General features: G+C 38.4%; 1 protein-coding gene and 1 non-coding gene across 3 annotated transcripts; both read right to left on the bottom strand.

The window, feature by feature from the left end:
- Positions 1 to 3,844: 3,844 nt before the first annotated feature.
- MYBL1 (MYB proto-oncogene like 1) lies at positions 3,845 to 25,582 on the bottom strand. 2 transcript variants are annotated; one of them, XM_062502120.1, is made up of 16 exons: positions 25,513 to 25,582; positions 21,752 to 21,854; positions 21,549 to 21,620; positions 18,751 to 18,843; positions 17,350 to 17,570; positions 15,463 to 15,646; positions 15,165 to 15,239; positions 13,579 to 13,683; positions 12,114 to 12,347; positions 11,444 to 11,809; positions 10,352 to 10,494; positions 10,021 to 10,135; positions 8,317 to 8,433; positions 8,126 to 8,230; positions 6,040 to 6,219; positions 3,845 to 4,212 (listed from the first exon to the last, which is right to left on the bottom strand). In XM_062502120.1, exons 1-16 carry the CDS (start codon positions 25,530 to 25,532, stop codon positions 4,084 to 4,086), a joined length of 2,262 nt encoding a protein of 753 aa, XP_062358104.1. In that variant the 5' UTR covers positions 25,533 to 25,582; the 3' UTR covers positions 3,845 to 4,083. The 2 variants fall into 2 exon arrangements, with proteins under 2 accessions (XP_062358104.1, XP_062358114.1); XM_062502130.1 differs by lacking the exon at positions 6,040 to 6,219.
- A 721-nt stretch (positions 25,583 to 26,303) lies between these two features.
- TRNAY-GUA (transfer RNA tyrosine (anticodon GUA)) lies at positions 26,304 to 26,393 on the bottom strand. The gene is given in 2 exon segments: positions 26,304 to 26,339; positions 26,357 to 26,393. It is a non-coding gene; the product is annotated as a tRNA-Tyr (tRNA).
- Positions 26,394 to 26,754: the final 361 nt, after the last annotated feature.

Genomic DNA, 26,754 nt, shown 5'->3' on the forward strand with positions numbered 1-26,754 from the left:
ATTGTGCATAAATGTCCAAAGATTACCTGTTCTTCCAACACATCATGCTAGCAGAACTACAAGGATCCCTTCAGCTGCAGGGCAGGAATCCAACCCACTCGAGGGATAAGCTGGCTGTCTTCAGGGGAAGCCACAAACACCAGTATGCTGCAGCTTCAGGAGGGACCAATCTTTTGGCTCTGCTGGCTCAGAAACAGTAATCCACAGCTTCCTCATCAAAGTAAGCATTTAAGCCTGTAAAGCTTCAGCTTATCCAATGTCAAGGAAACTTATGAAAAAAAATTAAACAAGGTCTAGCATTAGAAGACATCAATGTAATTTCTGCCTAGGTATTGAACTTTTATTAGAGTATTTGTCACAAAACCAAATGCAAGAATCAATTTCAGTTTCAAAATTTTTGTTGTTGGCATTGTGTGTCTTGGTCACAGGTATGGTGCAACCTTGGTCCATTCATATTCAGTGTTAAAACCCTTATTTCACAAAGCTTGATTCACTCACAGCATTGGATCAGTTCTAGTTTGGTGCAAATCTAGTAGAGTCAGTCTCACATAAAAGTAGATTAACAGCAGTAGGAACTGGGATTATTCTTACCAATCAATTCTTTAAAGACCATTTCTTCCAATTATAAGTCAGACCCATAAGAAAAGCTTGAAGAGCTCTCATATAATAAAACTTGGGCTTGTAGTTCCTGCCAAACCTGCCTTACTGGCTGTCCATTTGCTCTACTTTGTTTCTCTGAGGAAAAACAATACAGAAATATGAATTTGCTACGTCATTAGATTTTGTTTTTCTCTATCTACACTTTGCCCCCTTTTCAGACAGCAGCAGCCAGCCATGACACAAACAGAAGTTTGTCAGTCCACCACACTTGTCCCAAGTGATGGAAAACTTCACACGTGCAAACATGAGCATGTCTGCAGGTTACTCATACAGTGGCTATGACAGCCAAATCCCCAGAAAAGCCCCTGTAACAGTCATGAGTTGGTTCATACATCTTGAAGCTAGATGATACAAATTACCAGGACCTATTTCTGAAGTGGTTTGTGTTAGTCCCACTTGTCCTTTTCCTTCAACACATTACCCTAATTGTCATTATACTGTCACAAAACTGGGAAATTGAAATTTTGCATTGAATGCCCATGTTTGTATCAAAATAAGAGAGTTTAAGTCTAACGCTAACTCAAATTAATACATGTATATGAGAACTGCTTAGGAGAGGAAAAAAAATAAAATCACACTGTACATCTTACACTTGCATTTACCTCCCAGGACTCAGGCAAACACACTAAAATACTTCTATTCTACAAATGAAAGGAATGTAACAAAAGCACTCATTCCTTAAATTGTCTTCTATACATTAAAAATTGTCTTACAGCTTTGAGAGACAAATATAAACTGATAATCAGATACAAGTAGGCTTACATACATGTCAGATTGAAGCAGGTACTGCCAAGGGACTCTCTGCTGTGTAACCCACTGATTTCCACACCTGCTGTCTCTTGCAGTTCCACAGGCACACATACAGCTGCTTTAACAAGCACTGAGTGTTACAGTTTTCAAACAAAAGACACTTACAGGAACCTGGTACATAGATGCTTTATTTCTGACTTTAACACGGTCTGTATTGTGAGATTCTCTTACATAAAAGAAAAGTTTGTAGTACAACAAAAACTAAGATAAACAAGGCATTTGTTGCACGTTACGTCAAATCTTAGAACAAAAATATGGTGTAATATGTATTTAGGTTTCATGCAAGTTTGGCTGCTGCATGTACAACTTACCTATAAACTGAAAGAAATGCAAATGCACACAACATTCAAAAAGTAATAAGATGCCTGACATATGAAAGATTAAAACCTTCCTGCTAAAGCAACAAAGTAGGAGTTAACTAAACGACCCAACCAATACCAACACAAATTATTACTACTTACCATAAATCTATGCTTAAACTTGGTATAGGTAGTTTTGACGATACCATTTCTACTTCAATATACCATCCAGATTCTAGATAGTCATTCTGTCTTAATGTCTGATTTCATTTTTTTGTGAATGAAATGCTGCCTCCAGCATTACAGGTTGCTGTTAAATCCATTCTGGTAATGCACACCTAAATCTCGTACTGCCAAGAATTCCAATTGACTCCTCTAAATTTTGCAAGGTGAGGAGTAATCCTGGCATGATGGGCATTTTCTGATCCCTTGCTTATAATAGGATTCCCACCCCCCTTAAAATTTTGATGTGAATTAAAAACTGCTAAAAATTTTTGTGCCTACTACTATCAGAGCCAATATCAAAAAGCTCATAAAAACAAGGATTGTATAAGCTTTGAGATGCTTTAAAAATGTTTTAAGAACCCATTACCTTCCTTGTGCCGTTCATCACATGTTAAAATTCTCCATTAATTAATTCTTTCCTACCATCTTTGATATTAAAGTGTTAGGAACACTTTCCACACCCTGCATAGTACTGGTTGATCTCATAAAGTTAACTAGAGAACCTGACATCGTGTAATTTTACATACAGTGCATATGATGCTCGCTCTTTCCATCTCTCATAGCAGCAAGCCGATTCTGCCACGATCTGTAGCAGCACACCCGGGAGTGGAGAGGAAGAGTGTTTGAATTATAAATAATTAAAACTACAGTGTACAATTCTATTTACCTGTCAGTTATCTGTTGAGAGCACTCCATTATAACTTGCTCGAAATTAACTACATAAAAATCTCTACAACAAAAGCAAACCAAAACATTCCTTCAAAACCAAAAATAAAGACATAAAATAAGTGCAAATACCTAAAATAGGCAACTAAAGCAAGTGTTGTGACCTGTATACCTTTAAATAAGGACAAAGATTTTTCATAAATAAAAGAATGTTCTCTTTGCTCTTCAAACATTTAGTCAGTATATAATGGTCAAAGTTAAGTGCAGATACAATTGTTTTGAGATCCAAGGTGCCAAGTTTCTTTAAAGAAAAAAAAATAAAATATATATATTGAAAATGCATTAGTTTTTAGTTCCTATGCAGGACAAAGTATTCCTCGGTCACAAATAAGACCCCACCATTTCTTTCTAAATATATTTAAACAAGGTACAGGAACAGTTGCTGTATAATACAGGAATACCTTGTAATTATGTTGTAGACCAACATGATTTTAGGGCTATAGTGCAATCCTTATGTAGATGTAGCATAGGGTATAGATTTTTACACTTCACCACTGTAATTCTTCTGCTATTTCATATATTTTAAACTTGTCCTTTTTTTTGTTTTAGCTGTTTTAACAGGAAACAACATTGGCCTCTAGACAACCTGCATACGTATAAATATCTACATTTAAGCTCTGAAATGGAAATAAATTATAAAAACAGACTCCTTTCCAATTTACAAAATTTTGCTTGTTCCTACATACTGTACAATACATTCAACAATCATCTCATTTTGAGATTTATGCAGAAAATACTGATGCTTTACACTAAACTTAATTCACCCCCCTCTGCCTACTTCTAGTACCATTTGCAAATAAATATATTTAACACTGTAGTTAATTTCATTGTTTTGCAGCATACCAAAAAAAAATTAGTAGTGCAACTTTCTATCCTTCCTTTGTACTCCTTTCCATTGTGTTTCTTTATATACTAGAAAAATGCTACATAAGCAAAAGCATGTTCAGTCACGTATGTTGCTCATTTGGAAACCAGTAACAACCTATAAACCTACTCTATACTGAAAATGCTCTAACAGATAAAAAAGCGATGCAAGTCAAAAGAATAAATATGAAAAATAGACCTAAAAACTGTATGTTGTCAGTACTGCAATGTATTTTACCCTTCTTTATATTTTAGGGGTTTACTCTCTTAATATCTAAAAAATTCATTGCAGAACTGTTTGCAGTATCCCTTCGTAAAGCATGTGAGAGCTTCATGCCTGTTCTTTGTCAGTCAAAAGAAGAAAGGAAGCTTTAAGGTAGCTTTAAGGTTTCCCTTGGCAGACTCTCTCAAAGACTTAATTCCCAAGTATCACATCAGAATCTCCTCCAACATTGTTTCAGTTTCAATGGAAAGAGATGGTTGTCAGCTGCAGAGACCATCACAGTATCAGAGACCTCGAACTGCTGTTGGTAGCTGTGTATGTGCTCAGATACCTTCTTGCTTGTTCTGTCATGATAAGTTGGTCTTCTGTTTTTCCATAAACAACTGCCTCCCAGTCACGATTTGGCTGCATAAAATAAACTTCTGTTAAAAAGGTTCTTTTAACAAGCTAGAATACTTGAGCAATTATCATACAATGTTTCAGAGTAATAACAAATTATTAAAGCCTAGAAATAGTATATTTTACTGAGAAGGATGCAGTTCTACAGTACAATACCTACAACTTGTGACAAAGCTCCCTCGCCGCCCCTTAATCCAGCTCCCCAGCAGTGCATCTGGGTTATGCTATACAAGTTCTAACACACAAAATGAAAAAGACTCTTCAATAGAGACTAACCACTTCAACCATTAATACACGAAAGGGAAGCTAATTAACTTATCATCTCTTTGAGCATCTTCCTCTTTAAATGTGCTGAGTTCAACAGGCAGAAAAACACATTACTGAAAGCTGTCTGGAGACACCAAGGAAAGGAAAATTATTTGGGAGCTGGAAAAGAAGATTGTGAAGAACTTTACTGAACCAAGTGGCAGCTGTAGAAGAACAGTTAGATTTTTGGGGAATATATTAGAAATGGCAAAGGAATTGGAAATAATGATGAATGGAAGAATAATTAAGCTACTAGTCCTACTTTTTCCATGAAGCAAAGCCTACATCTTCACAATATGCACTGGATCTTGAGCTGATTTGCTTCAGCCCCAAATTGTACCTGACACTGGCTGATTGTAGCATTATGAAGAATGCAAGATCCTCTCCCTCCCACATCAAAATAGAAACTGATCCAAAGGATCAGTTCTGCATATTGATTGACAAAGAAAATTAGCCGTTTGAGTTTCTCTGTAAATTTAGCAGAACTTGATTCATGGAAGGGACTTGAGGTTAAGAAAGGCAACAAAACTGAGAGGGAATTTCTCTGCGGAAAGAGAAAAAGGAAAAAGGATGATTCAATGAAAATATTTGTGTGTATACTATGACTAAGCTCCCCTTTTTAGTATTCTAAAGGCCAAACTCTGGAGCAGATAGATTTATTCACCTTTTGCTGCAATTCACAGCAGAAGAAATTTTTTTTCTTTAATTTTAATATCACAGTTAAATTAACTTTGTTCTTCTTCCTCATAAGAAAAAATTCAGAAAGTAATACTGTTGTCTCTCTACTTAAAAACGTCATTGTTAAAGCAATTAAGTAGAATATGGAAGATCAGGCTCCAAGTGTCCTGTCTTTTGGGTTTTTTTAAAAAAAACTTTCATTAATACAAAGGTCTAGATACTCTGAGAAGACAAAAATACTTTATACATTGACTCCTTATGGGACAAACAAATTGGTACAAAATCAGGTCAAAGAATCTCTTCTTAAAGCTGGAGATCAGGACAGAGAGAAAACTAGGTTCCATGGTTCTACCAGTACGGAAAATATACAGAAGAAAAAGAACAGGCCTGTTACAAGAACAATTACAAAACAGAACCTGCAGATAAACTCTGCTTAATGAATCCCATTGGGCTTATTATGAAGAGCAAGCACCAGACAAACCTGACAAACTAAAGTCCTAAAAGAAGTTTAGTTTGCAACAGGTCAAGTTTTCTAACTCCTAGTCTTGGGCACCCAAAACTGTTTTGTAGGTCTCTCCTACTCCGTTTTTTCCCCTTCCCCCACATCTAAATCTTAGTGAAACATCAGTTTGTTCCACTAAAAAGTGTGAAACATCAGGGTTGTATTTAAAGGACTTAGCTGTGAATAAACACTTGGCAGAAAAATGACCAACTTAAAAAAAATAAGAATCATGGAACCACTGAAACTGGATCACTGGTTTCAACAACTCTAGACATTAGTACAAGACAGAAACAAAACAATACAAAATTTCTTTGTTAACCCGCTAACAGAATTCTTTGCATCCAGACCTGAAGAGCTTTCTCCATTTTGACATTTTTTGTAGCACATGCATTCAGTTTCTTCTTAATTACTGCATTTGCTTTGTTTGCTGGATTTGTATCCTGTTTTTCTGATATCAGGTTACATCTGTTGTCCTGTATTTCCAACAACGGTGTCATTAATAAAGATGTGGTATACGCATTTTTTGACTATTGACAAAAAAGAGAGTAGGGAACAGGAATAATAATTAGTAATTAATACAGAAAGACTTCAACTTCTGTGTTCAGAGAAGCCAAAATGTAAACAAAGCAAACAGTATCAGAAAGACCTTCGGAAAGAATCTGAAAAGAAAATGTAATGAACAGCGTACGAAGAACTAGGCTGGACGATACTGGGATCCACAGTCAACACTAAGCATAGTACAACAAGCAGCTGCTAGCAGGGTTTAGTTATCACTGAGTACAGTTTCTTTACTCTAAAGCCACACCATTATCAAATCTGGTTCTTAACAAAATGTATCAGAAAGTGGTAACTACAGAATAGTTTTAAAGAAAAAAAATTTTCACTTTCACTTCCAGGACAACCCTTGTGAAAGTAAGGGCAAGCAAACTACAGTCAAAAAAGTAGAATCACATCAGTGATAACTGCTTTAAGAACTGAAATAAGCACTGGATGGATCATTTAAGAAAAATTTTATATACTGGAAAAGTCTATAGAAATAAAAAGAAATTAATCCAGCTTCAGTATACAAAAGTGGAAGACATATGTCATTCTTAAAGACCAGAAATTAGATCACATTAACAGTGACGTAAGTATTTGCTTGCTTACAAAAACACTCCTTTAAACTGCATTAAGCCACCTTTTAACTATTTATTCTACCTCAACTTTATTCCTAAATTATCATCACATGGATGCACAATTTCTGCTTAAAGAGTGGTATATTTTTCATTTTTACCACTATCTCTCTTGCTAGGAGTGAATGTTCTTGTTGCACCAGCATTCCTTATAAAAATGAAGGAAAACCAACTTTTCCCCAGTCCCCAGCCTTTAAAAGACCACGCTATAATGGTGTATATCTTAACCTGGACTCAGTGATACACAATAATGTGTCATAACAAGACATCACCTGTTATGACAGCAGGCATTTTGGTAATGACTGGAATGGCTGCAGCACTGCTGCTCCTCCCAAGAGATGTTCCTGGGGAAGCTGGCAAATCCCACTAGGTGGCAGAGCACCCAACACCCAGCAGGAAGATACCAAGGCTTGGCACAGAGTCTAAGAGGCACTTCAGAAGTAAATTTAGAAAACCAGCCATAAAGGAGTATGACCTAAGCACCTTACACGGTCTTTTAAAAGACCTTGGCCCCTACATCCTGTATATAGCCTTAAACCTAATCAAGAATCACAGACATTTACTCTTTAAGCACTAAACACATACATGTATTAAGAACTCATTAGAAAGAAGCTTTCCTACAATACTAAAGAATAAGCTATTCAATTACTCAACTGAAAAAAACATTAAGCTTCTTTTTAAAGGAAAGAAGGACCAAAATAGCCCCATATCTAATTTCTTCATGTCTTGGTTGCTGAAGCAGAAGTATTCAAATTCCTTTAGGCAGAGGAAGCACAGAAACTTCTACATGCTTGGTATTTCTTAAAAGTATTCCCCTACTATGTGAAGGAAAAATATGCTGCCTAATATGCAATTAGGTATTTTCAGAACACGTCTGCCAGACTCTCAAGCATGCACAGCACAGGAGCAAATGTCATCTTCCTGGTATGTTACAGAAAGCTTCAGCAACTGTGTATGCTAAAGTTTATAGGTAACCAGCATGGAAAGAGCTTTGCTACAAACCTGTAAAGCATTCACTTTATTTAACCTACTCTGAAGGAATGAAAGGAAAAATTAATGCATGAATTCAAGCCCAATGCTCACCTATTTCTTAAGTACTTAAAACAGTATTTCAAACTGAAGGTATTTTTCACTTTCTAGATGCATTCATCTAGCAACCTCAATCCAAAAAATTATTTTAGTGGACAGAACAAAAGATACACAGTGCCATATTAATATTGCTGCCAATTATGCTCTTCAGTTAGTTTAGCTTAATTCTTACCTGTACATCTAAACTATCATCTTCTGTCAAGCGCTGGGCTCCAACCTCTTCCTTTTCTTGTGAATCTAGGACCAGTGATTTTCTGACTTTTTTAGAAAAGTTGTGCTGAAATAAACATTTTGCAGAGAAAAATTGTAAAATATTATTTAAAAGCAGTTATTCCCCATTTGACACTACTATCGTCATATTACCTCCTGCTTGCAGGTTTTATACAAATGGTCATCTTCCTCCTTGGGAAATATATCTGTTCCAGTTTCCTCTTTCAAAACTTCCCTAATGTCTTCCTCCGAGAAGGCAAGTGGTTGTGACTAAACATTAATTAAAATTGAAGAAGAACATACAGTAAGTCTATTAGAGGCCAGTTCTCACAACATTCTACTTTCAGCTAATGTAGGCTAGAAAAGAGATCTTGCAAAACATAACAAGAAAGGACCTAAGGTACTGTAGTTAAAAACCACAGGGCTACATTTCAAGGCTATGAAGATTATTTTAAGTTCATTTTACTCCACATTATTTTTAGCCCAATAAGACATATATATATACACACAATGCCTAAAAAAAGTAAACTAGCATTGAAGACAAGTTACTTGTTAGCAAATGGTTATCCACTGATAAAAGGAATACAAATAATTCATATATACTAAATACTTACATAAACACATGTATAGATACACTAAAACATACTAAAATAACTATACTAGAAATGTATAACTGTTGTTGTGAAAAGAATTTATACCAATTTTAATACAAATCTTTGAATAAGACATTGATAGTTCTAAGTACAGTACAGAATTTCACAGAAGCCATACAGATGGCTCCTTTGTGTACCAACAGGAGAAGAATTCCCTTAAGCCCTCAAAATTTGATTTTGAACAGGAGGTTAATAGTGGACAGAAACAGGAATGCCAAACCACTCCATTTGCATAGTGAGGGACTGTGAATCTATAGGGTAACACAGATGGTGCCAAGCCCTGTGGCAAAGTCTGAGCTACCTTCTGTGTTTGCAGAAAAGAAGCAGTCAATATATATTGGCTGGAACCTTTTCAGAATTTGAAAAGCATATGTCTCCTGAATTCCAAAAGTTATTATGCATTAACATACCTTAGCTAGGTTAGGAAGAGAACAAAAATTGAATTCATTTGGAACAAACTAACAAAAAAGGGTAACATTATCCATAGTCAACAAAACCAAAATAAGTGTGTGACAGCCAGCAGAATCAGAGGATCACGAACTGCTATTCTACAATTTTGGGATGTAGAATGAAGAAAACTGCAAACATCACTCAAGATTATCACACTGTGGTAAACATCTAGTTTCAGTCCTAGTGCTGTAGAAGAACCAAATCTAAAGAACAACTCAGCTCTTACACAATCCAGAGGATTCAAAGATAATGCAGTTTTTCAAGTGCAATCTGAAAGTTGTTTAAAATAATGAGGTCAGTCACACTCATCTACGGCAGCCTGCTCTTACCAGATAACCCAGCTGGAGGACCCACACCCATTCATTCTCTGACTTACAATTTTTCTTTTGAAAAAACAGAATCCTAAAGTACTAAAATAATTTCAGGCAATTATGCAACCACCTTGTAAGAAATACAGTGTTAGCAAGGATAGGCAAATTTAAAACAACTCACAAACATGAAACTGATGGATTTAAGATTACTGTGGATCAAATGATTATATGTACCAAATTACTATTTAAGAAGAGAATGCCTTCAGATTTATATCCTTCAGTGTAGTGTAACAACCACATCCAAAGAGGTTTTGATTCACATTCTAGTTGTTCTCTAGGATATGAAAATGCTTTCTAAGATCACCCTGAAGCTTACAGAGCCTCAAAACCAAGAGGGCATTTAGACTTCAACAAAGAAGAAAAGAAACAGTATCATCACATACCATAAGTCTGAGAGGACCATACTTTTTTTCCTGAGCAGCCAAAGCATTTTTAAAAGGAGTTGGTGTCCTTGGTGTTGAACCCAAAAGAGATCTTCTCATTGTGGGACTTCTAAAACTATTCAAGCATAGAAAAGAGTTCATATGTGCATTTTAATATCTTATCATTAGCAACACAATAAAATTAATCTAAGAAACATTTTAAAATACCTTCATTTAAACAACAGATATCACCACCATTAATCTGAAAGTACTGAAATCACCATCGCATTACCCCACGTCTATTAAACTTTAATTTAATAACACCACCAGATGTTTAACATAATAAACCTACCCCACATTTTCCTTTTGATCTTGTGGTGTTATTTCCTTGTGTACAGGAGTTGTAATAAGAACTTTCTGCCCACAGATTGGAGTCGATGTAAATGCAGGATTTTCAAAGTTAAATTGTTCATTTCCAGAGCAAGTGTTGAAAAACTAACCGCAAGAAGGAAAAAAAAAGCAACCTTACAGGATAAAAATTCTCCATTGCGTTGAACAGCAAAGACACCCAAATTACATATGTAAATCTGAAAGACTTTTACTGACACAACCCAATACTCTATTCTTGACTTACACTTATTGCTGAAATCTTGATTTTCTCCTTAAAACCCCTACTACTTAATTAGGTCACAGAGACAAAAGATCTCTATTAACAATTATTTGCATGAGAAAGTGTGAGCTGAGACAGAGCCTGCCACTGCTGCTGCCCCCCCCCCACCATCAGTCTTCAAAACAGAGGTTATTTAATTGTTGGAGTTAGTGCCAATAAAAGTACTGATGACCACAGCTTAAGACTGTGGGAAAACCCTAGCATAGGGGCGAGTAAAAAAAAAAATCACTCCCAGAATACTCCATTTCCAGTATGTTGATCACTGTCAGAAAGCTCTCTGCTTCCCTTGTTATCATTGGTTCCTATTTGCTGCAGTAATTTTAATATTCCTAATCACCCTTCTTTATTGGACCCCCTCCCTAAACTCCACCCTAATTCCGCCCCTCCTCCAAGTTTATAAATACCCCTGACATGCCATAACACCTGCTTTTTGCCATTTTGCCCTCATGCATGGATCAAGCCTCCCTGTACCATCTTTCCCAGTTCGTTCAGGCTTGCTGTTTATTATTTTCTAGTATAAAGTTTTTTAGTTCCCAAACAATCAGGTCAGATTTTCTTTCTGCATAAAATCACTGAGTTCAGTGCAGCCACCAATCCTAATACCTGGGCAGGGTAGGATACTAAACTTAATGATACATTTTTAATATATCTACCATCATGCAGATGCTTTAAGAACTTTTTCGACATATTTATTTAGGCTACGATGCACTACTTAAAATTTATAACCCACCCACCACAATCTTCATGTTTAGCCATATTTAAAAATACGCTCACCTGTGATGGAGAAAATGGTAGTGTTTTCACTGGCGTCCGCTTCAGCGCAACGTTGACGGCATCGTTACACAAGCCATCGTTCACATCAGTCACCGGGGACTGCCCAGCACGCAATCTCTTCTTCTTTCTCAGGATAGCAGGTGGATTGCTGAACTTAGTTAGGTTTGAGGTTGATGAAAAAACTGTTTCCTCGTCCCCACTGATACTGCTGTGGTTTTTGCCATCGAGCATAACGCCGACATTATACTGGCACTCGGCAGCCCCTTCACCGTGTTGAAGCCGCATTAGTTTTACTGGAGCTGGCTTGACCGGGGATACAACAGCCTCGGAAAGCTCAAAACAGCTATCACTCCATGCTACCGGATCCTATGGGGCAAGATGCAAAACACAAGCAGGCTCATCCAAGATTACTTCAGAATGTCCAAACCAGTCTATCAGCTCTCTACCTCCATAAGCCACACACTGAATTATTATGATTGTATGAAAGACGCAGGGGGAAAACACTGGATATTTTAAAACACAGTTCTTTTAAAACAGGCAATAAATCACTTGATAAGGCAGAAATTATAGATAAATACAAAATAAGGTAATTTTAAGAATATTTTGCACATATTATGTAAACTGACAATCCTAATTAAACACTTCTTTTAAACAAGGAACACAAACTTACAATTTCCATAAGATCTAGTGTCTCTGCAAATTCTGGAATGGTTTGTAGAGGTGTTAACATTCTATTTGCTTCTACACCCAAATACTTAGGTGGTGAATTCTGCTGAACAGGTGTGATGCGGGTCTCGTCCATGCTGTAGAAATTACTTGTTTGTTCCTCAAGGCTACTTAGTGTATTAGTCATACAATCCTCCATGATAAAATTTCCAGACCAACAAGACAAGCTTCCAGCTTGCTAAAAAGTTATGAAGAAACATGTTAATCTTATTCAACTTAGAGGCTGAAAAGAGTCAGTTATGTGACTGCAAGGTGGAAAAAAAGGAACTTGTGGAAACACTAGGCGTAACTATTAATTTTGGCATTTTCAAATACTAATTATCTGTTTCAATTAAAGAAGTTAGTCTTCTCTTTACATTAATATGCTCAACATTCTCAAATTGTGTAAGATTTTTATCTTACCTCACATTCATATCTTATACACACAACTTAGGTAAATATGGGCTGTATTGGAAGCCATCTCTGATACAAGTTTCCTGTGTACCTGAACACCAGTATATTATTAAGTCATCTTCCATATAGAATACTGAACTTCTAAATTTAAAATTAGAAAATGTTTCTATAGCGTGTTTGTTTGATCTGTGGTTTTTTAATGCAGATTTTAACAGTTAAGTAAACTTAAAAATGGTTATCCCATTTCAATAGACTGCTTAGTACCCAAGAAATAAATTTTAATTTTCGCTGAAATTCTAGAAGCAAACCAGATTCTACTAGATAAGCAGAACTGCACTGTTTCAATAGAATGCCAGGGCTAACTCCACCACATAAAATCTGAAGTTCACCTGTAACCTAAACTAGTGATCAGTATGGTCGGGTTAGTTAGGTGTCTGACATGCACAGCCCTCTGAGGAAATCAGTGACTGTCATCTGCAAATCACCCTAATCCTACAGAATTAGGGAAATTCCATGGAATTTAAACACTAATTGTGCATAGTGCATATTTATTTAGTGTTTGTCACGTCCAAATGTGGATATTCAGTATTGCAAGCACTCACACTTGAAGTTTGAGGAAAATATTTTCTACATGACATTTTGAAATCAAATGGGGCAAAATGCATGAATTTTTCACCTTTCTTTACTGAGCAGATGATCAACATTGCTGATCCATAAAACTGAATGGCAATGATATCAAATATGTCACCTCCTGAAGAGGATTAAAAACTGGGTCTTAGGAACTGCCAAATTACTGGTCACATTTTACTGTCTTCACAGTTTAGAAAACTGCACTGAAAATAAGTCGTCTCAGTTCTACTATATAGATTTTAGTTTTTCAATGCAACAGCATAGTCTTGATTTTAGAGGGTCAGGTGAAAAAAACACCACACTAAACCACACAACCATTACTGAATTTCTGAGGATCAACCTCAGTAATGCATATTCAAATATTTAGAGAAATTTACAGTCCTTACAGAAGACATTTGCTTTCTTCTGATTTCATTCTCTGCTGACATAAGTAGCAATTCAAGTTCCTTTATTTTCTTTTCTTTATCAGGATCATCATCAATAAATGGCTGCTGAAAAATTTAAGAAAGAAGCCATTACTATTTTTCACTTCCACCACCTCTTCATAGTAAAGAGTCTGTTTTATAACACAGCTGTATTTTTAACAGGAATCCACACAGAGAGGGAACAGAACTGTTCAGGTTGTATCATATTTTGTAATACAGAAGTCACCCACAAGTGAAACAACTCCAATTACCAGGAGATGGATCTGATGTTAAAGTGGTGTGTAAGGTGGTATTTTAGCAGAATTTTAATATGGCCTGTAAGTTATCAGCACTTATCACACTAAAGCACTTTCTAATCTCCAGTCACTACATTCTGTCTTTAATACAACCAAATGCTGGCACACCGGTTTATGTGCTTGTGTTTTCATATGCCTTCTACAATTCTGTGTTATTTATCCTCACTAACTGTGCAAGAAAGTATTTCAAATCAGCACTTGCTGACACAGTATTTATAAAAGCAATCCCACCACTACTATCAGAAAAGAAAATTAACTAATTGGTTTTGATAGGTTTGTTTGTTCTTAACCTCCTTAACACTTTCCATTATTGCTATAAATATAGGTGAGGATATATGCTATCACCAGTTTAGAAAGTACTTCAAGGAGCAGAAAGTATCTTATAATTTTCTGTGTAGGACAATCCACACTGTCAAAAGCCATTTGAGGCTTCATTGTGATTTGTATTCTTATACCATTATCTAGGAAGAAATTTCAACATGAAACAGATGACCTGCGCAGGGAAAGTTCAGCCTAGGTAGAAAGTTCTACAGAATTCCTCTACCTAACACAAACAAAACATGTATTATTCCTTGTGTCAAAATACTTCTTTTACTAATTCCAAATTCACAATAATTCCTCCAAGGCATAATATTAGAAACCAAGATCTATATTAATTCTGCACCACATGAGGAATTTCAGATATATTCTAAGGGAGCCCAAAAAAGCAAAAGGAAATAATATATCCAATTTCTATTTGTTTTAAAGTTTAATTCTTCAGTATTTAGAATTCTGCAAAAGAACATCTTCAAGTGATTGAAAGATGTTTATCAGTGAGAAAGAAATAAATTCTAATGGGAACAAAAAAGCTGAGCCAGAAATATAAGTCACAGTAAACTAAGTTTTTCAGATAGGGTTATATTTATTACATATATGTAAATAGCAAAGTCTTGTCTTTAAATCTCTCATAAGCTAGGTAATACTAATATAGGCCACAATTTAGCCTCAAGATTTAACAAGTAGACTATGTTTTAAGCCATATTTCTGTCAGAAATAAGCACAAATATCATGTTTCTGGGATACAGAAAGAGCTTCACTTTTCCAACCTAAAACTACCAACTACACCAGCAAGTTTACTTACAGAGGAACCTATACAAATTTAGGTGAATGATAAAGACTAACAGACACTTAGTAGATACACATCTTTTCATTTTACTGAATAATATTATGCAGTAAATTATCTTTAATTTATGAAGGCTGTTAACAATTTACCTGAACTATGTTGGAAGAAGATGGAGCATGTTCTAGACAGCTGCCTTCTGGTGAGGCATATTGATATGCTGGAATCTAAAAAGACAAAGAATTTTAGAAACCCTCAAGAAAAGGAGGCAATAAAATTATCTTTAGTTTATTATACATAAACTATTTATGGTTTACAAATCCTGAGTTGCCATAAGTCACAAAAATACTCAGATAGTCAGATCTTCAATCTTTCAGATTTGTTTCTTGTTTCAAACCAAATCAATTATATGGAACTGGGAAATACTTATTATTCTAAATTTTGACTTACGTGTGTCTGAACAGGCACATAAAATTGATTCTGAGGGTGCAAGTGTTCCATAGTCAGACAAGGTTGGGGCTGAAGTTCAGCAGAACTAGCGCTTTCAGACTTTATAACACTTTGCAAATATCCTTCCTGTTCCACCTTTCTTCGCATTGTTGAATTCCAGTGATTTTTAATTGAATTATCAGTCCTAAAATGAAAGTATAAAACAGTGACTGGTTTCCAGATCTCAAATTTTAATATAGAGCACAATTTACAGGGTTTGTAGAGTAGGTTAATCTGAAGCCACAAATCCAGAAAGCTCCAGCAGCTTAGACTGAAAGTTCTGTTATCAGAAGGGTTTCGGCATAATGACTAGAAAGCTACTCTCTTTAGAGCCTCCTCCTACTAACTTCAAGGGTGCCAGAAATTAAAAGAAGAAAAGGAGAAAGTCTTGGTTCTGACTGCAATCATGAGGGAGAACCTTTTTTCTTAGATATTTTGAATAATGTATTGAACACAGTTATTTATGCCTCTGCTATCTATTTGCAGTACCCATAGCTAAGATAATCACCTCACTGTCCCACAACATAATAAAGGCATTTTGGCTGGTGTTTGCCACTGGAAGATGTCTCTTCTAAAACTGACAGCCTGCAACCCCCACTCTGCGTTTTATGTGCAGCTTTGTGGATGAACATCCTACTACCTCTTCATGCCCTTAATCATGGATAGGACAAAACAGGCATGGCATTTTGACAAGCAGGCTGAAATCACTTTTAACACTAAGAAAACATTAAGGCAAGAGTAGACTATAACTGCATTAAAATACTAGCATTATTATTATTCCTAGCCTTAGGTAGAGGTACACAGTAACAAAAATTGGTTAAAGCCCCATTCTTCATTTAAGGTCGACTCCAAGAAGTATTTCCCTTTTTCATCCCACTAGTGCTGGTTTCTGCAAATCTTCTAGGGCTATGATCTTTAGCAGTCTTTATCTAAGAGTGTCAGATTTATTGACAACAACCAAGTTAGTAAATAGGAGTTCTTCCGTCAAACTCATCTTCCCTCTCCAAAATTCTATTTAGATAGAATTCTCTTCTCTTCATTCTCTTCTCATTCCTCCAAGTAATTTACTGTGAGCCACAGATTGTGCACTTAAATAAAACACAAAATTTTTAAGCACACATCCCTCATTACACTAAGATAACAAATGCTGACATGCCTTAAGGCACAGCTAGACAGTCAATTCTTGAACACACAAACTGAATTCAAAAAGGGACAGCTTAACACTGAATTTCAATTAACAGTACAACATAAAATAATTATTTCATTAAACTCTTCACACGATAAAATTTTGTTTTCCACAACCACAGAAATCGGCAACGAAACTTGAAAGAAATATAAGGCAAACAATGCATACAATCCATTCTTAACTTAGAGGCTTCAGAAGAACCAACTAACTTTGCAATGCATGATTCCTAAGCCTAGACTTTTGAATGTTACTAAGATTTTCTTTTACAAGTGTCCAGTTCAACAAGTGCTGCCCAAAAAAGAGATCTTAAATCAGGAAAGTCGCCCTTAAATGCATATTAATGACGGCACATTGAGATCAAGTTTGATATAAAATAATTTTTCTACTATTACTTGCAGTTAATTCAGTTCAGCTCTATTACAGAGGTTTAAGTGATCAGGAAGAATCGTCAGGAAGATACCTTCAAACTGTTAAGAGCTCTATGGGTTTTACATCTTTTTAAGAATACAGATCAAAATGTTAAAGATTTTTAGCATCTATTAGATAACTGTGTTTTGATGTAAGCCTCAACAGATGGTCTGACTAACAAATTAAGATTTGAAAGGGTACTGAGATGAGCACTTTTCATATTCCAACATTTAACACAAAGAGTTGAAAAGCACCTTCCAGGAAGAAGTTTTGCTATTTCAGCCCATCGGTTTCCCAAACGCTTGTGAGCTTCATAGATTATTCTGTCCTCTTCTTCTGTCCACGAAGACTTTTTTACCTCAGGATTGAGATGGTTATGCCATCTTTCTCTGCACTGCTTGCCTATTCTTCCTTTCAGGTGTTTTGCAATTAGAGACCAGCGTTTTGGACCATACTTCTGAACTAATTCAATCACCTGGAATACAGATAAAAGCACATTATCATTTCCTAAATTATAAAATTATAAATTATAAAACCTAACTTACCTAATCAAAGGCTGAGAACACTGATAAACTCACATTTTAGAATAACATTATAGTAGTCAACTTACATTAGGCCTAAGGAAGCAGACAGTGAATTGGGGGTTTAAAAATAATTTTTTTTCAGGAAATCAAAAAATTACTAACTCCAAATTCTCTGTGTGTAGCGCATATACTGATGAAAACATTCATTTGGAAGTTTCCTTTCTATCACTGACTGCGTAAGCTGACATTAGGAAAGACCAAATAAGAAACTGGTAAAGACATTTCATTTGAGTATTTTCAACAATATTCATATAAGGAAAGACCCACACCTCTACCTTTAGAAATGAAATGGAGGTTGAGAGTTTTTACAAAGTAGAAGCTTTTCCTAAAAGACTAATGAGAACTGTAAAAAATATATTAGGAAGACCATATTCATAAATTGACAAACACTAGTTTAGAACATCTTAGAACAGTTTTAAACAGTAGGAACAAGAAACCAATTTGAAATACCACAGGAAAGCTGTATTTGCATCTCCCGACCAGGCAGTCCAGGTTGTACAGGCAAAAGGCTACAGTACAGATTAACAACAGCAAGGTGAAAAAGGAGCCTAAAACATTGATATCTTCTTTACATAAATAAATGGTTTCACAGAATATTCTGAGCTGAAAAGAAACCACAAGGATCATCGAGTCAAATGGCCCATATAGGGAACACTCTCACAACCATGGCATTATTAGAACTAGGTTCTAACCAAATGAGCTGATCTCAGGATTGTAACAGTATGTTATGAAATAATTTCCCTTATTCCCAATCCCTTCATGTCCAGTGGGTCTGAGGAACAAAAGATGTAAACAAGACCTTTGATCTTCAGTGCTACTAAGAGAACCAACCCCTTCTTGGTAAACTAGAGTAATTCAGCCAGCAATCTCACTAATGGGAAATTAAATGCATCCCATCTACTTAAGATAGAATTTTTGTCTTCTCATGCATCATAACGTAATAAAAGTATCCATGTCACAAAATGCATCAGACATCAATTATATAGGAATGGAACTTAAAAAAAAGTACACATTCTTAGCAGTCATATGCCAATTTTATTAAAGAGCAGAGTACCAATTAGTTTTTGTTACCCTCTGATCTTCTTCTTTAGTCCAGGGACCTTTAATCAATTCTGGGTTTAGTACCTTCTGCCATCGATGTTGGCACTGAAAATCTGAACGATTCTGAAACAGTTGTAGAAGACCAGTGTAGCTGTTAAACTCTTGAATACATAAAGCTGTAAATACATTCTAGCATGAATTATTAGCTTATTTCAAATTAAAATATTTATTTAGAAATTTGTTTTAAGTGTAATAGTTAAATTCTCCCTTATTACTTCTTATTCCATTTGCTTATAAAAAAACTCTTACAAAAAAAAAAAAAAAAAAACAACAAAAGCCCCCTTGCATTAAGCTCTAATCTAATTACTTCAATGTACTAACCTGATAATCAAATTCAGAACTTACTCTTCTTTAAAGAAAAATTTATATTATTTTTTCCTCATTACTCCACACTTTCTCTAAACTTTGTGGTCGATCTATTTTTGACATTATCTATAACTTAAATAAGGGAAAAAACTTTTAAGGACATACTTCTTCTTTCAAATAAAAGAATACAGTTTTTTGCTAAATCCTAAATGAATGTATTCTCTGCTCTTTACTAGAGTGTTAAGGAAAACAGATTCAGATCAAATTTAGTTAACACATACTAATTAAACAACACTGCTTTTGCTGGTCAGGACAGATGGTGCTTTTCTGTAGCTTCACTAAGGATCTTTTGAAATATTGTTCCCAGTTATGAAAGAAGAGTAACCTTCACTTAGCCTCCTAAAAACTGTCTATATGAAAGGGTTGGTACAATGCTTAGAAATATGCAGGTAAGAGCCTGCCCCAGGACAGCACACTTTTTTAACACTGGGACATGATTATTTACTTCCTTCAGTGCAAGCTGTTGGATACCAAGTAAAGGTTTTACCGTGATAAGATGAAGTTAACAAAGTAGCAGTCTGCAGGACCAGAAAATATACCCAGAACACTAACACCTGAAATGACATTGTACACAGTACCTTCAAGCTAATCACTAGTAGTTACTGTATGATGAAAAGCACACTACAGTTTTTTACAAAACATCATCATTTCCTGTTGAAGACAAGCTATAAAATGCAGACTCAATATAGAATAGGAAATTTTGAGGAAAAGAGTTTTAAATTGTGGCCTTTTAGTGTTTTTCCAGAAATTTCTGAAATCATAATATGATTTGGAGAGAAGAGCAAAACAAATGATGGAATGAAACAACATAATCGTTTCAGTCTGCCTTAACCACAAAAAAAAAAAAATCAAAAGCAATTACAAGCTATATTCTCTCTCGAGAGTGACCTTCAAGCCATCTTTACTTTTTTTCAGGCAGAATGGAGGGAAAGCTTACCTGTGCCTAGTCCAGAAATGAAATGCGGGTTTGAAAGCACAGCAGTTTGAGGGCCTTGACAATTCAAGATACCCTTGGTTTTCTTTCCAAAAGACCATCAGTAACAAGGTAAGTGTGAATTATGCCAGCCTGTATTATTTGGCTGTTGCAATAGGTTGCCTAAAAAGGCTGTGAAGGCTCCATCTGTGGAGACAATCAAACCCAAACATTGTCCTGGCCATCCTGCACCAGCTGATCTTGCTTTAGCAGGGGCTGTGAACCAGGTGACTTGCAGAAATTTCTTCCAACATCACAGATTCTGCAGTAGGCACCTGATTACGCACGTTTCCTGTGATAACTGGGGAATGTTTTTTCAACCTCACTTGGGCCCAGCTGAACAACAGGCTTTTTGTCACCAGAAGCATTTGTTTTCAGCTGGAGAATTGTTAGATCTGTTAAATGTTAGATCTGTTAAATGCAACTCCATACTACACCTGCATATCAGCATCACCAAATGTATTTTCAAGCAGCTTAATATAAAAACTTTTTTGATTCTCCTCTGCCATCCATTCATTTCACTGATTTTTATAAGGGAATAATGTACATGTATGGAATATGGATTTGCTTATGCACGACTTAAATTTATAAGCTTTGAGTTTATATACCTGATATCTATATTTTGCCACTTGGAAAAAAATCAGAAGCATCACAGTTGCACAAAAATATGATGAGAACAATACAAAGTTATAAGTGTTCAGCATTTAGAACTCAACTCCTTTTTTACCTTACAATGGAATTTCATATAACCACATCATCCCACACAATATTTTAAGAACCTTAAAGTTAGGAGGAGGTGTAATTTTTTGATTTCTAATACTTCAATATCGAATACCATTTCAGCCATATATTCTACCATGTTTTTACGGCAGGCATTTTATAACATTTGTTCAGAAGAGAAACAAACACCACAAATTCTAGTTGCAGGTACTTTCTATTGTCACCTCAGGGAAGCAGTCATCACTGAAAAAAAAAATTAAGCCCAAACAAAGAAAAAATCCCAAGGAACACAAATAAATAAAACACACGTGCCCCTTTGCCGATGGTGGTTAAGAAATTAATCCCTCTCTTTTCAAGTAATATTTCAGATGCAACACACCCTCCCAACTGCTTCAGAAGCAACCTGGGAACTGTGGATACAGCCACCACGAGTAATGAAACTAGTAAGATACAGGAATATATTCCATAATAAAAACAAACGCCAAGTGTGAACAGAAAAGTATTTTTGATCATTTCAGACTTTCACTGAAGACTGAGCCAATAAGATTCTTCAAGTTCTGTGCTAGATCTCAAGTCTATTTTAGAAGCATCCTCTAAAATAGCTTTTATTATGTGCTTTTGATTCTCTTTCACTTCATTTCTAAAACAGACATATGACCAAAGTAAATAAATATTAAGAGAACTTAACTGAAACAGAGATTCAACTTACTTGTAGATGACTAGCAATGAAAGCCCAATCATCTGTACCATTTTGTTCCACCAGTTTCTTTAGCCTTTCATCCTGTTAAGACATAACCTCAGCCAATAAATTTCACATGCTATCCCAAAACAATACTAAATAATAACATATTTTATGAGTTAAGAAAATTAGGCAGGGATCAGACTAAAGCCAAAAAAAAAAAAAAGTATTACCTCTTCACGGGTCCATTTCACCTTGCTACATATCTTCTTCAAACCTTTTTGTTGTGGTACCTCATAGTCATGATCCATATATTGAAAGTCATCATCTTCCTCACTGCAAAGTACAACAGAAGAGGGAAGAAGATCAAAAGAGAGTTTAAAATACCTCTGAATAACATTTTTCTCTAATTACCTGTAGTTTTTTTCCAATCTGCACACATTGCTCTTAAATGACATATGGGATTTGCATGGTCACAAGATCTGCCTCCAGCAACTCACCATGTCAAAGTACTGAATTAATTTTCACTTCAAGGCCACACACTCAACAGAAAAAACTCATTCCAAGTCAAGATTTAAATTTGAAGTAAAAACTACTTTTTAAGATTGATGTATTTCTAATACATTTTTTCATCCTTATTTTACATGAATGAGCTTATTAGAGTAGTTTGCTAGACTGCAAAATACATTCACAATCTATCTCCATGACCGAAACAAACTTTGAATTTTACACTGAAGAATGTCAAACAAGTAAATCTCATCTTGAGATTTTAAGGGGGCTCCTAACTCGACTAAAAGCGTTGCCTCAGTGTTACATGAATTAGATACAAATCTTAGAAGACAGAAAGGTTTCAGAAGGAATAACTCTGGCATCGGTGCTGAGCCAACAAGCGCAGACCCGGAGGGGCAGGGCAGCCAGGCACCTCTGCGACTCCGCGTAGATCACGCTCCATCTACTGGAGAAATGTGGAACTCCAGAGCCTGGAGAAACAAAGCCTTCCGAACAGGCGGCACAGGGAAGACTTTCATGGAATCATCCCTCAAACTGTGTCAGTGACTCATGTTAGCATAAATTCAAACACATGTTGGAAACCTAGGTCCAACAACAAGAGCAGCAGTGCCCCTGCATTAATTATACTAAAGGCACAAAGAAGGGACTGCCATCCAAACATGCCGCTTAAATTAAAAAGTGGTTTCACAGTGCAATTTTTTCTTCATTTTATTATTGGTACAAAGCACGATAAAAGTATCGTAAATTCAGGTTAAAAACAAAAATTATTTCTGCTCATCCTTGACAACTGCTTCACTTTTTCAATCAAAAGTATAAAAAAATCCCACCCCCAGAAATGAAATTAACCTATGCTGGTGTCAAGAGCAGAACATGCAATGCATTATTTTGCAATGATCAGCACAGTATGCTGATAAACCACTTACACATTATCTATTTCCCATTCTGTCAGCCACCGAGAATATACTTTATTCAAAAGCATTACCACAGAATAGTAAGTACCCAAATCCTGCAGACTTGCTTCTACATCCTATACCACGTCTGCATTTGCCCTACTTAGCTCCATGATGCAGCAGTAAAACATAAACAAATAAAAACTTTGCTGACTTGCTGAAAGACAAGGCAGCAAACTTGTGGGAAGGTCAACAGCAAGGTCTTTACCATACTTAAAAAAAAAAAAGTTGCAAACACAATGACTTTAAGAGCTTTGCATTAAGTGGCTTCAGACTTACAAAAAGAGAACTTAAACTCAGAAGTAACAGGTTTTTCAGGCCCCCTAACAACTCCTTTTTTTTTCATTTGTCCACAGATATTTGACAAATTTCAGGGATCTATTTTAGGACTGTAATACCAAAAATACAATTCTCATAATACCATACAGTTCAGTTACAACTAAAATCAGGCCTTCTTGTAAAGTCTTTTGTCACCACAACCTCCTTACCCACTGCACAACAAACTAGTTCGGGAGCAGTGTCCAGTTACATGAAAAGCCACGGGGATTCAAAAGAAGAGAAGGGGCTCCATGTACACAGCAGTGACACTGATGCAAGCACCAGTGCCAGGCAAGGTGGGGGCCCCATGGGCAGCTGCAGTTCAGAGCCCTGCGCTGGGAATTCTCCAGCTGCACACGTGTCCCATGGCCACACCAATGCCTCTCTTGCACCTCGATTCTACCTGAACAAGCACCTAGTCCTGAGTCTTGTTTAGACTAGTGCTACGATTGACTGTGAATCAAATCCAGATTAATGACTGGGACCACTGCTTTAAGTTTTCAATTAAAAAGACAAGGTTTTTAAACACGTGGGGTTGTTACAGCTCATTCGACAATTCTTTTACAGTTATGAAACTCCTAAAATACTGCACCAAAGTGGAAAGCAGCCACCAAGTTTCATCAAATAAGACATCTGGGACAGTAAAGAACATATTTTGTGAGCTCTGTCCTAACTGTCCTTGCAAATCTGAATCGAAGACCACTAAAAGAAAAAATCAAGCTTGCAAATGCAACAACCAAGAGCAATTTAACATTAAATGAATGCAAGACTAAACTTAATACCTTTTGGTGCAAAACAATTACACTTTCTCCTTACTCCACACCTAAATTAAAAGTCTTGAAGTCACTTTCATGCAAACTCACAGCTTCAATGATTTAGTTTTGGAGATACCATCATCAGACACTGACACAACATCCGCCTCAGGCTACCGATCTCTAACCAAACCTTCCTCTGCTATCCACAACCCACTGTACTTTCAATCACTAAATCAAAGCACTACACAGCCATGGGAGATAATACAAGCTAAAGCTTGACAACAACGAAACTACTACTTGTAATACCACAGGTGAAAGTCCCTTAAACTACAAAACGCCGATTAGGAGTGCCAGGAAACATGCTGTCTCTGAGCTATTCTTGGAGACAGCCAAGCACAGACAGCTTCAGCAGTCAGCCACTGCAAGCAGAACCCTTTGTGGCTTACACAACTAGAACACCAAAGCATTGCTTTCTTGTTTTAGTTGCAGTTTTGAAGAAAAATATTCCCTTATAATTTTTCCACGTCATAGGAAAATGCAGAAGCAGTTTTAATATGTGTAACCTTGAAATCACCCCCAATTCAATGAAAAGTATGCATTCACAACAAACCCCAGATGCCACAGTTAACTCACCAAGTATCCTTTCCTTTCTCAATCCTAATCTTCCTCTTACATGTCTTTATAACTTTACAGAAACTGATTTAAGACAAGAACAACCATAGCAACAAAACAGCTCTCCAAGACCCACCTTCTAAACACAAAGCAAAGACACACCCATTTTCATATCAATACAACAAAAGATGTATGAAAGCCATCTAGGGCACCTGCTGGAGCTCTAGTGAAAAACGTTATCTCACAGGAATATTTCAGGCTGGATTGCGATACCTTCAGTCAAAGAATACGTCAGATGAGAAAAAGCAGGTGCACTGAACATAATGGAAGAATCAACAGGCCCAAACCTTACATTAAGGCTGTGCCAAAGCCACTTGGGAGGTGAAAAAGTATTACTCCACCTGAAGGAAAATAACCAGCATGGAAAGCGACTGGAGAGAGAACGCAGTTGTTACTGACAAGCTCAGCTGCCAGGTAAGCTACAACAAAGACGACCTGTGCGAAAGCACAGAAGTGACAGCAGCTGCCAGGGGAAAGGCGGGATTTGTACCCGAGAGGTGGTGCCCAGCAGTCCAGGACAAGAGATACCTGCGAGGGTGCCGGAGGGGGAGGGAGGTGGGGAGGGAGGTGGGCAGTGACAGCCGAGGGCCGGGGCGGTAGAAGGAGGCCGAGAGCAGCGGTGAGGGGCGGGGCGGCACCTGGCCGGGATCCCGGGGCGCGGAGCGAGCACCTGGCCGGGATCCCGGGGCGCGGGGGGGGCACCTGGGCTCGGGGCGGCGGCGTGGAAGGCAGCACTGCCCGGGAGGGGATGGGGCCAGAAAGCGCAGAGCGCCCCGGTCCCGCACTCACCTGCGCCGTCTCTCCGCCATCCTCGGCGCGCACCATAGGGGGGGCCGCCACGGCCGCGGGGCGCAGCACGGAGCCCCCGAGCCGTCCGGGCTCCCTCTCTCACAGCAGGGCAGGGACGTGGCGGGGCGCTGAAAATGCCTCCAGCCGGGTAGGGATCCTCCCAGGGCCCGCTGCTCCCCGCTGTGCCCGCAGCGCCCCGGCGGCCGCCCTCAGCCCCGGCCCGGCCCCGGCGCGTCAGGCATGGCTCGGCCTGGCCGCTGCCCGCAAGGACGGGGCGCGCAGCGGCCCCTTTCTCGCCCGTCCTGTGCCTCGCTGTCCGATGCTGTCAGAGCAGCCGCGGGTTTTGGCGGCGCCCGCCGCCCTCCTTCCCTCCGTCCCCCGGCCGCTCCGCGCCGCTGCCCTGCCCTGTGCCCGCCCGGCCCCCGCCGCGCACCGGCCGCCGCCACCGCCGCTCGGGCTCAGCCGCCGGCGCTCGCGGCGCGCTCGGCCGGTGCCGCCCGAATCTCGCGCGCAGCCTCCCCCCCGCGAGCCGCCGTTTGAATCTGCGCAGGCGGACTGACGCCCCATTGGCCGCCGCCGACCGCACGCGGCTCCGCGCGCCGGGCGGGAGGGGGCGGGGCCTCGCGCCGGCGGGCGGGCGATGTGACGGGCCCGGGGCGGGGCGGCCCCGCAACGCCCCGCCGCGAGCGCCCGCGAGCCGCCCCCGCGCCAGCGGCAACGGCGGCGGCTCCCGACGGCAAAAGAGTGAGAAAGTAACGGCGGGGCGGCCCCGCGCGGCAAAACCGAGCGCCTCCTTCGAGCCGGAATCGAACCAGCGACCTAAGGATTCCCGCGGGCCGCGCCTCTACAGTCCTCCGCTCTACCAGCTGAGCTATCGAAGGGAGCTGGCCGGGTTATTCGCTCCATGGTATAAAGCCTTTCTTTCGGGTGCTGCTGCTGGTGTGTGTCCAAACTAGAGCTGGATCTCCCTCCCGCAGAGCAGCTGGAGCACAGAGACGCGCTCAGGGACGGTGACCTGAAGCTGCGAACGGCCCAAAGTCCCAACCGCGGCTCCCGCACCCTGGGCCCTGCTACCGGCGGGTCGCTCAGCGCCGGGGCCGCGGCGCTCTCGGCTTCTCACGCTCCCGCGCCGGGGGTGAGCTGTCCCGGCGGACGAGGGCAGCGCTTCCCGCTTCCCTCCCTTGCCGAAAAATCCATGCTCCATGGTTGCTCGCGTGCTTGAGGAGCGGGAAGCGCGGGTCT

This window comes from Cinclus cinclus, chromosome 1 (genome assembly GCF_963662255.1).
Source record: "Cinclus cinclus chromosome 1, bCinCin1.1, whole genome shotgun sequence".
Lineage (NCBI taxonomy): Eukaryota > Metazoa > Chordata > Aves > Passeriformes > Cinclidae > Cinclus > Cinclus cinclus.